This window comes from Pagrus major, chromosome 5, assembly GCF_040436345.1.
Source record: "Pagrus major chromosome 5, Pma_NU_1.0".
NCBI lineage: Eukaryota > Metazoa > Chordata > Actinopteri > Spariformes > Sparidae > Pagrus > Pagrus major.
The window spans coordinates 41,341,817-41,352,882 of record NC_133219.1 but is presented as its reverse complement, the minus strand read 5'-3'; the positions used below and the strand labels follow the sequence as shown (position 1 = coordinate 41,352,882).

The 11,066-nt window shown below is 49.5% G+C and overlaps 1 protein-coding gene across 1 annotated transcript; it reads left to right on the top strand.

Moving 5' to 3' along the window:
• The first annotated feature begins 2,450 nt into the window (after positions 1–2,450).
• On the top strand, positions 2,451–10,845 carry LOC140995852 (nucleus accumbens-associated protein 2-like). The gene is made up of 7 exons (XM_073465982.1): positions 2,451–2,894; positions 4,410–4,621; positions 4,943–5,202; positions 6,075–6,251; positions 6,405–6,510; positions 7,182–7,279; positions 9,942–10,845. Exons 1-7 carry the CDS (start codon positions 2,451–2,453, stop codon positions 10,565–10,567), a joined length of 1,923 nt encoding a protein of 640 aa, XP_073322083.1. The 3' UTR covers positions 10,568–10,845.
• Positions 10,846–11,066: the final 221 nt, after the last annotated feature.

Genomic DNA, 11,066 nt, shown 5'->3' with positions numbered 1-11,066 from the left:
ACTTTACTAGACTGAACTAGACTAAGTTAGACTGAACTAAACTTTACTAAACTGAACTAGACTAAGTTAGACTGAACTAAACTTTACTAGACTGAACTAGACTAAGTTAGACTGAACTAAACTTTACTAGACTAGGTTAGACTGAACTAGATGGAACTAAACTTTACTAAACTGTACTAGACTAAGTTAGACTGAACTAAACTTTACTAGACTGAACTAGACTAAGTTAGACTGAACTAAACTTTACTAGACTGTACTAGACTGAACTAGACTAAGTTAGACTGAACTAAACTTTTCTAGATTGTATTAGACTAAGTTAGACTGAACTAGACTGAACTAACCTTTTCTAGACTGTACTAGACTGAACTAGACTAAGTTAGACTGAACTAGACTGAACTAAACTTTACTAGACTGAACTAGACTAGGTTAGACTGAACTAAACTTTACTAGACTAGGTTAGACTGAACTAGACTAAGTTAGACTGAACTAACCTTTTCTAGACTGTACTAGACTGAACTAGACTAAGTTAGACTGAACTAACCTTTTCTAGACTGTACTAGACTGAACTAGATTAAGTTAGACTGAACTAAACTTTTCTAGATTGTATTAGACTAAGTTAGACTGAACTAGACTAAGTTAGACTGAACTAAACTTTTCTAGACTGTATTAGACTAAGTTAGACTGAACTAGACTGAACTAACCTTTTCTAGACTGTACTAGACTGAACTAGACTAAGTTAGACTGAACTAAACTTTTCTAGATTGTATTAGACTAAGTTAGACTGAACTAGACTGACCTACACTTTACTAGACTGAACTGGACTGAACTAAAATTTACTAGACTACTAGACTAAGTTAGACTGAACTAGACTGAGCTAAACATTACTAGACTAAACTACACTGAACTAGACTGAACTAGACTGAGCTAAACATTACTAGACTAAACTACACTGAACTAGACTGAACTAGACTGAGCTAGACTTTACTAGACTGAACTGAACTAGACTGAACTGGACTGAACTAAAATTTACTAGACTACTAGACTAAGTTAGACTGAGCTAGACTGAACTGTATTGAACTAGACTGAACTAGACTGAACTAGATTGAACTAGATTGAACTGGATTGAACTGGATTGAATTAGACTGAAGTAGACTGAACTGGACTGAACTAGACTGAACTGTATTGAACTAGACTGAACTAGACTGAACTGTATTGAACTAGATTGAACTGGATTGAATTAGACTGAAGTAGACTGAACTAGACTGAACTAAACTTTACCAGACTGAACTGGACTGAACTACACTGAACTAGACTGAACTAGACTGAACTACACTGAATCAGACTGAACTGGACTGTACGGTACTAGACTCTATCGTAGTGTACTGGATCATACTGGACTGGTCTAACCTGATACTAATGCACATTGTGCTGTCTTAGATTTCTGGTGTGAGTGTGGATCAGAGGAACAGTTTGTGTGTCTGGAGTTCATAAACAGATGTGAGGTCACAGGATGACATCGTCTGCAAAGAAACACACATTATAACGTCCACATGGAGAACAGAAGTGTGTATGTGGAGTGTGTGTGACAGGAAGTCATGTAGAACTGATCCTTTGTTTTGAACCTGCTCCTGGAATGTGTCCTTGAGTGCTTTCAAAGGCGCCGCTCAATAAAATGTGTTATTTTATTAATAATGATACTGAACTCTGACCTCAGATCAATAAACTGTGAAGATAATCTGAACTGTGATCACGTCCTTATGAGATTATGATCATAATTCATGATTTACATTGAAAACAGACAGTTTTATTCTGCTGACTGATGAGTTTTGTAGGTGAATCTATTCGGACCTGTTCGTCGTCATCTGGTACTGAAGTAGTTTTAATGTTTATGAATCATTTCTGATTTATTATCACTTGAAGTTTAATCAGAGACGAAGAAAACATCAAGCTGAGAAGTGAAGGTGTTTGTTCTGCAGGTAGAAGAGGAGGTGTGAAACTGTCTGTCTATGAACCTCTCCTCCTCCTCCTCCCCTCCTCCTCCCCTCCTCCTCCTCCTCCTCCCCTCCTCCTCTCCTCTCCTCCTCCCCTCCTCCTCCTCCCCTCCTCCTCTCCTCCTCCTCCTCCCCTCCTCCTCTCCTCTCTTCCTCTCCTCCTCCTCCTCCTCCTCATAGCTGTGTCCAGGTGCTGTTCTCACCTCCATCCTGATGATCTACCGTCTCCTCCTCTGACTCAACACCCCCACCCCCCCCCTCGCCTCCCCCTCAGTGACCTCTGACCTCCTGTTTCCGTGACAACATGATGTCTCCTAAGTGTTTTGGAGGTGACCTCTGCAGGATTCCTGACACTTAAACCGTCTGATCTGTGGCTCCTCCTCCTCGCCTCCTGCTAGTCTGACCCCTCGCTCACTTCCTGTCCCGTGCTCCTCCTCCGGACCTCCTCTGGCCTCCACCATGTCGGAGGGGCTGCTGCAGGTGGAGATCCCGGACTTTGGCAGCAGCGTGCTGGGCAGCCTGAACGAGCAGCGTCTGCTGGGTCACTACTGCGACGTGTCCATCCTGGTGCAGGGTCAGGCCTTCAAGGCACACCGTGCCGTCCTCGCCGCCTCCTCGCTCTACTTCAGAGACCTGTTCAGCTCTGCAGCCGACTCCTCCTCGTCCTCCTCGTCCTCCTCCCCCCAGGCGGTGTTTGAGCTGCCGTCCTCGGTGACGCCGACGTGTTTCCAGCAGATCCTGTCATTCTGCTACACGGGACGCCTCAGCATGGCCGCCAGTGAGCAGCTGGTGCTCATGTACACCGCCGGCTACCTGCAGATCCAGAACATCGTGGAGCGAGGCATGGAGCTGATGATGATGAAGGCCTCCTCCTCCTCCTCACCTCTCTGCTGCGACTCACAGGTAGGTCAGGCCACGCCCACTGAGCTACAGTGTAAAAAAATCAGACAGGAAGTTAGTTTAATGAACTCATCTTCTCTCATTAACTTAACGTAAATATACAAGTTTATTTATTTCAAGTTAATTAGACTTAAAAGTTCTAGTTTTTATTTTCAGACACTTTGAAACAAGTTTTTTAACTTAAATCTTTTGACTTAAAATAATGAGCTGGACGAATCGACTGTTCAGAGTCAACTCATTAAAATAAGTTTCTAAAGAATCATGATCAGCAGACATCCCAGCATGCATTGTGTGGTCCTTCTGATTTATAGTTTTAAACGTGACTGACTTCCTGTTTGTCTTCAGATGAGTCACGGCCGTTTGTTTTCTCAGTAAAGATCTCTGACAGCTAGTTTCACACGTACAGACGACAGGCGTGATCAACATCAGACAAAGATCAACAACTGTGTTAGAAAATATCTTTAAGAAAAAGTCAACTACAACTCCCAGGATGCATTTCACCAACAAACAGCCAATCACAGAACTCCACATTAACACTGAGCTGAGCTTTGTTCAGAAAACTGGTATATAATAAACTCACTTTAAGTTCTAGGATGAATTCAGTCACCATGGCGACAACAGAAAGGTTCAAACACAAGATCCAATCATGATTTCAGAAACTTTGGACTTCATGTCAGAACCACTCGTACAACATCAGGTCACAAACAAACATCAAGTCACAAACAAACATCAAGTCACAAACAAACATCAGGTCACAAACAAACATCAGGTCACAAACAAACATCAGGTCACAAACAAATATCAGGTCACAAACATCAAGTCACAAACAAATATCAGGTCACAAACAAACATCAGGTCACAAACAATCATCAAGTCACAAACAAACATCAGGTCACAAACAAACATCAGGTCACAAACAATCATCAAGTCACAAACAAACATCAGGTCACAAACAAACATCAGGTCACAAACAAACATCAGGTCACAAACAATCATCAAGTCACAAACAAACATCAGGTCACAAACAAATATCAGGTCACAAACATCAAGTCACAAACAAATATCAGGTCACAAACATCAAGTCACAAACAAACATCAGGTCACAAACAAATATCAGGTCACAAACATCAAGTCACAAACAAACATCAGGTCACAAACAAACATCAGGTCACAAACATCAAGTCACAAACAAACATCAGGTCACAAACAAACATCAAGTCACAAACAATCATCAAGTCACAAACAAACATCAAGTCACAAACAAACATCAGGTCACAAACAAACCTGATTAACAAAGTTAAAGAGGCTCATGAAGAAGAAGAAGCTTGGTGATCAGCTGAGAGCTGAACTTTACCACCATCTTGTGGACATCGGCGGAACTGCACCTCAACACACTTTAAATCTGAGGCTGCTGATTGGTTTGAACCGTCTCTGGCCCCACCCAATCTGTGATGTCACAGCTGGACTTCATCCACACTTCATCTCTTTCTAACTTTATTTAAACACTAATATTTACAGACGACCTCAGCAGACGAGCTCGGGGGCTTCGACGCTCCGATGGTGCAACAGCAGCACAGCGCCCCCCAGCTGCAGGAGGCCAGTCCAGACCAGCCGGCCCTGAGCCCAGAGGAGCTGCTGCTGGCTGTCAGCAGGATCAAACAGGAGAGAGCTGACACTCCTCCAGCTGAGGAGAACGGAGGAGGAGCAGGAGGAGCAGGAGAGGAGGCCAGGTGACATCTGGAGCAGTGGTTCACATCACTTTGTCCTGTATGATCAGTGTGTGGCTCCAGTGGAGTCATGAGGAACAGATATTATCATATTCACACTTTAATGAAATAAAATCAGTGTTTTGAACATAAAAATGATTTTAAATGATTTTGCTTGTGATTAATATTTAAAATCTTTTCCAGGAAAATAGTTTACAGTTACAGTTACATCATACCTCCGAATGATTTATTAATGCTTTAATGAATCATGAAATAAAAATCAAACTTCACACTCAGACGTCCTCCGTCGCCTCCTGGTCTAACTTGTCCTCGTTTTGTCCTCAGGGTGGACGTGGCCGGGGACCTGCAGTCCTCCCGGAGCAGCGCTCTGTGTTACCTGGGGGCAGGTGGAGGTCTGGTTCCGGGGCTGCAGTCCTACCTGCTGGCAGGCGGGGGGCGCTCCAGTCCAGGAGGCTCCAGCCTCCCCACAGACTCTCCTCCCTCTCACCCCCCCACCGAGGAGGAGCTGGAGGAGGATTACTACGGGAACACGGTCCACCCCGGACTGTACCAACACATCTATGGACACCCAGGAAACCCCTACAGTGAGTTCACATCATGGTACAGTCCATCTGTCTGAGCTCATGAACCACAGAAGTGACCTCAGAGCTGATCACCTCTGTAGACTCAGAGAGGACGGACGGGTCCAAAAGATTCAAAACTTCAATTCAAACACTTTTTGAACAGATTGTTCCCAGTTTGAGTCCAAAAGTCCACTTCAGGGCCCAGGTGGACCTGATTGTTAATTTGGACCTCAGTACTTCTGTCTGAGGTTAATGATGAGCGTTCCTCTGAAACCAGTCTGACCTCATGACTCACTTCATCGCAGTTACCTGTGAGCAGCCTCTAGTGGCCACCAGAGGAACCGCAGCCTCTAGTGGCCAGCAGAGGAACTGCAGCCTCTAGTGGCCAGCAGAGGAACTGCAGCCTCTAGTGGCCAGCAGAGGAACTGCAGCCTCTAGTGGCCAGCAGAGGAACCGCAGCCTCTAGTGGCCAGCAGAGGAACCGCAGCCTCTAGTGGCCACCAGAGGAACCGCAGCCTCTAGTGGCCAGCAGAGGAACTGCAGCCTCTAGTGGCCAGCAGAGGAACCGCAGCCTCTAGTGGCCAGCAGAGGAACTGCAGCCTCTAGTGGCCAGCAGAGGAACTGCAGCCTCTAGTGGCCAGCAGAGGAACCGCAGCCTCTAGTGGCCACCAGAAGAACTGCAGCCTCTAGTGGCCACCAGAGGAACTGCAGCCTCTAGTGGCCAGCAGAGGAACCGCAGCCTCTAGTGGCCACCAGAGGAACTGCAGCCTCTAGTGGCCACCAGAGGAACTGCAGCCTCTAGTGGCCAGCAGAGGAACTGCAGCTCCACACTGAGCACAGGTTCAGTTTCACATCTGCATCATCATGTCTCCTGACTCTCTCTGTTGTTTCAGTCCCAGAGAAGATGGAGATGCTCTCCCTCCCGTTGGCTAACGAGCGTCGGCCCTGTGTGCTGGTTGGTCGGGACAACATGGCGCTTCCCGCCAGTCTGATCAGTCAGATCGGGTACCGTTGCCACCCGTCGCTCTACACCGAGGGAGACCCAGGAGAGAAGGTGGAGCTGGTGGCAGGTAGGACCACACACACCTGTCCAGGTGACAGGAAGTGGAGCTGTCACTGTTAATACAGACAACATATAGAGAACAATGAGCTTTAAGTTCAATGTGTTGTCATGGCAACAAGATCGTTAAACTGTGTGTGTGTGTGTGTGTGTGTGTGTGCAGGCTCAGGTGTGTTCATGACTCGAGGTCAGCTGATGAATTGTCACCTGTGTGCTGGAGTCAAACACAAGGTGCTGCTCAGGAGGCTGCTGGCCACCTTCTTCGACAGGTGAGTCTGACAGAGAGCCTGGAGCTTTTAGCCTGTTAGCTTAGCATAAAGACTGACTTTAGATAAACACCTGTTCAGAGAAAAGGTTTATTTATGCTGTGAACATCCTGAAGTGAGCTCTCAGAGGAAGTCTTCACTCATTTGTCTTCCTTCACTGTGTTTTACGTAAAAGATCTTAAAGGTTAAAAAGGTCAAAGTCCACACCGACAGAAGCTCCTCTCATTGATCTAGCACAGCTGCTCTGTTGTTGTCAGGCGTGTGTGAGCTGACCAATCAGAGCCGACTGAGTGTTCAGGAGGCGGGTCTTAAAGAGACAGGAGCGTCTGATGTGTGTTTTAACTGTAACATACAAATGAGAAGAACGTCTCTTTAAAGAAACAATCAACTTTTTATTAACTGCTCGCTGGAACAGGAGAATATATATAATAATATATTATTTAATAATAATAAGATTATTAAACGATGCTGGGGTCCTTTTCAACGTGATGTGACAAATGTGACATCATCAGACGTCATGTGACATCATCAGACGTCATGTGACATCATCATGTCGGCGCTCCAGAACGTTCTTCTTTACATAACCTCACATTGTCTCAGAGGGAGAGAGAGAGGGCGAGCGAGCTGATCTACAGCTGGTATACGTTCTGATTGGGTTGTTATGGTTTCCATAGAAACACTCTGGCCAATAGCTGTGGGACAGGAATCCGCTCCTCCACCAATGATCCGAGCAGGAAGCCTCTGGACAACCGAGTGTTAAACACCGTCAAACGTAAGACACACACACACGCACACACGCACGCACACACACGCACGCACACACATACACACAGTGACTCATACATTTATGTCTTTACTGTATTTTAGAAATATTGAGATATTTTTATAACTCATCCACCAACTTCTTTATTTTTAACCTAACCCTAACCCCCTCCTCTCCTCCCCTCTCCTCCTCTCCTCTTCCTCTCCTCCTCCTCTCCTTCTCCTCATCTCCTCTCCTCTTCCTCTCCTCCTCTCCTCCTCCTGCTCCTCTCCTCCTCCTCTCCTCTCCTCCTCCTCTCCTCTTCCTCTCCTCCTCCCCCTCCTCTTCTCTTCCTCTCCCCCTCCTGCTCCTTTCTTCCTCTTCTCCTCTTCGCGCCCTCCTCTCCTTCTCCTCATCTCCTCTCCCTCTCCTCCTCCTTTCTTCCTCTTCCTCTCCTCCTCTCCTCTTCGCGCCCTCCTCTCCTTCTCCTCATCTCCTCTCCTCTTCCTCTCCTCCTCCTTTCTTCCTCCTCCTCTCCTCCTCCCCCTCCTCTTCTCTTCTCTTCCTCTCCCCCTCCTGCTCCTTTCTTCCTCTTCCTCTCCTCTTCTCCTCTTCGCGCCCTCCTCTCCTTCTCCTCATCTCCTCTCCTCCTCCTCTCCTCCCCCTCCTCTCCTCTTCCTCTCCCCCTCCTGTGCCTTTCCTCCTCTTCCTCTCCTCCTCTCCTCTTCGCGCCCTCCTCTCCTCTTCATCTCCTCTCCTCTTCCTCTCCTCCTCCTCTCCTCCTCCTACTCTTCCTCTCCTCCTCTTCCTACCTCCTCCTGCTCCTCTCCTCCTCCTCTTCCTCTCCTTCTCCTCATCTCCTCTCCTCTTCCTCTCCTCCTCCTCTTTCTCTCCTTCTCCTCATCTCCTCTTCCTCTTCCTCTCCTCCTCTTCCTACCTCCTCCTCTCCTCTCCTCCTCTTCCTCTCCTCTCCTCCTCTCCTCCTCTCCTTCTCCTCATCTCCTCTTCTCCTCCTCTTCCTCTCCTTCTCCTCATCTCCTCTTCCTCTCCTCCTCCTACTCTTCCTCTCCTCTCCTCCTCTTCCTACCTCCTCCTGCTCCTCTCCTCCTCCTCTCCTTCTCCTCATCTCCTCTCCTCTTCCTCTCCTCTCCTCCTGCTCCTCTCCTCCTCCTCTTCCTCTCCTCTTCCTACTCTTCCTCTCCTCTCCTCCTCTCCTCTCCTCCTCTCCTTCTCCTCATCTCCTCTTCTCCTCCTCTTCCTCTCCTTCTCCTCATCTCCTCTTCCTCTCCTCCTCCTACTCTTCCTCTCCTCTCCTCCTCTTCCTACCTCCTCCTGCTCCTCTCCTCCTCCTCTCCTTCTCCTCATCTCCTCTCCTCTTCCTCTCCTCCTCTCCTTCTCCTCATCTCCTCTTCTCCTCCTCTTCCTCTCCTTCTCCTCATCTCCTCTTCCTCTCCTCCTCCTACTCCTCCTCTCCTCTCCTCCTCTTCCTACCTCCTCCTGCTCCTCTCCTCCTCCTCTTCCTCTCCTTCTCCTCATCTCCTCTCCTCCTCCTACTCTTCCTCTCCTCCTCCTACTCTTCCTCTCCTCTCCTCCTCCTCCTCTCCTTCTCCTCATCTCCTCTTCCTCTTCTCCTCCTCTTCCTCTCCTCCTCTTCTCTTCCTCTCCTCCTCCTACTCTTCCTCTCCTCTCCTCCTCTTCCTACCTCCTCCTGCTCCTCTCCTCCTCCTCTTCCTCTCCTTCTCCTCATCTCCTCTCCTCCTCTTCCTCTCCTCCTCTTCCTCTCCTCCTCCTACTCCTACTCTTCCTCTCCTCTCCTCCTCCTACTCTTCCTCTCCTCCTCCTCCTCTCCTTCTCCTCCTCCTCCTCTTCCTCTCCTCCTCTCCTCTCCTCCTCCTACTCTTCCTCTCCTCTCCTCTCCTCTCCTACTCTTCCTCTCCTCTCCTCCTCCTACTCTTCCTCTCCTCTCCTCCTCCTCCTCTTCCTCTCCTCCTCCTACTCCTCCTCTCCTCTCCTCCTCTTCCTACCTCCTCCTGCTCCTCTCCTCCTCCTCTTCCTCTCCTTCTCCTCATCTCCTCTCCTCCTCCTACTCTTCCTCTCCTCCTCCTACTCCTACTCTTCCTCTCCTCCTCTCCTCCTCCTACTCTTCCTCTCCTCTCCTCCTCCTCCTCTCCTTCTCCTCATCTCCTCTTCCTCTTCTCCTCCTCTTCCTCTCCTCCTCTTCTCTTCCTCTCCTCCTCCTACTCTTCCTCTCCTCTCCTCCTCTCCTTCTCCTCCTCTCCTCCTCCTACTCTTCCTCTCCTCTCCTCCTCCTCTTCCTCTCCTTCTCCTCATCTCCTCTCCTCCTCTTCCTCTCCTCCTCCTACTCTTCCTCTCCTCTCCTCCTCCTACTCTTCCTCTCCTCCTCTCCTCTCCTCTCCTCCTCCTCCTCTCCTTCTCCTCCTCTCCTCTCCTCTCCTCCTCCTCCTCTCCTCTCCTACTCTTCCTCTCCTCCTCCTACTCCTACTCTTCCTCTCCTCCTCTCCTCTCCTCCTCCTACTCTTCCTCTCCTCTCCTCTCCTCCTCTTCCTCTCCTCCTCTCCTCTCCTCCTCCTACTCTTCCTCTCCTCTCCTCTCCTCCTCTTCCTCTCCTCCTCTCCTCTCCTCCTCCTACTCTTCCTCTCCTCTCCTCCTCCTCCTCTCCTCTCCTCCTCAGTGTACTGTCAGAACTTTGCTCCTAACTTTAAGGAGAGTGAGATGAACGTTATCGCCGCCGACATGTGCACCAACGCCCGCCGGGTCCGTAAACGTTGGCTCCCAAAGATCCAGTCTCTCCTCCCCGACAGCCTCCCCGCCTCCTCCCACCCCCGCAAGGGTAAGAGAGGAGGGGGAGGAGGTGGAGGAGGAGGTCAGGGAGGAGACGCAGCAGTGCAGCCCAGCGGCAGCCCCTTCGAGCTGGACCTGAGGCAGCTCAGCGCCTCCTACCTCGGCCTGGAGGCGCCGCTGTACGCCGAGCGACGGGAGCGGGAGGCGGCGGGGGAGAGAGAGAGGGAGAAGGAGGCCCCGACTGCCCTCCTGCCTCACCTGCAGTTCGCCGGGTCTCGTGGGGGAGGAGCAGGGGCGGGGCAGGCAGAGGAGGGGCTGATGGGAGGCGAAGCAGACGGGGGAGGCAGGCTACAGACTGAACCACCCCCAGACCTCCCCCTCTCCCTGTCCTCCACCTCCTCTTCCTCCTCCTCCTCCTCACACCCCTCCCCCCAGCCTGCAGAGCCCGCCCCTCCTCACAGGGGATTGGCCGAGACAGATGAGAGGGGGGCGGAGCCTCTGGAAGACAGCCAATAAGCTTTCTAATGCATCTGCCTACCTGTATGTAAATAACACAATAGCTACCTGTCCCCACCTGTCTGTCTGACCTACCTGTCTGTCTGCTCCCCTACCTCACTACCTGTCCACCTGTCTACCTCTCTGCCCCTGTCTGTCTGACCTACCTCTGTCTGTCTGTCTGTCTGTCTGTCTCCTCTACCTGTCTGTCTGCTCGGCTCTGCTGCATGTTAACAGCCTCCTGCAGTCAGCACACAGGCCCATAGCAACAGGACTGATGATGATGATGATGATGATGATGATGAAGATGAAGATCATAATATTCACTCTGATAATGACAATAAAGCTTCTTGATAATCAATCAGCCTGTTTGTGTGTGGTGTGTTCGCTGCAGCGCCCCCTCAGGACAGACTGTCACCACATGAGCTCAGCAGGATGTCTGCTGTGTGTAGTGACCTGAGCAGCCTGTAGGCGGCGCTGCACCTGCGTCAGACTCATCAGGACGAACATGGAAAGTGTC

Excerpts from the sequence above, each read along its gene's own strand:
- LOC140995852 (XM_073465982.1), top strand. The coding sequence starts at position 2,451 with ATGTCGGAGGGGCTGCTGCAGGTGGAGATCCCGGACTTTGGCAGCAGC. Across the intron at positions 4,622-4,942 it reads GGAGCAGGAGAGGAGGCCAG|GGTGGACGTGGCCGGGGACC; the intron begins GTGACATCTGGA and ends TTTTGTCCTCAG. Across the intron at positions 6,511-7,181 it reads CTGGCCACCTTCTTCGACAG|AAACACTCTGGCCAATAGCT; the intron begins GTGAGTCTGACA and ends TGGTTTCCATAG.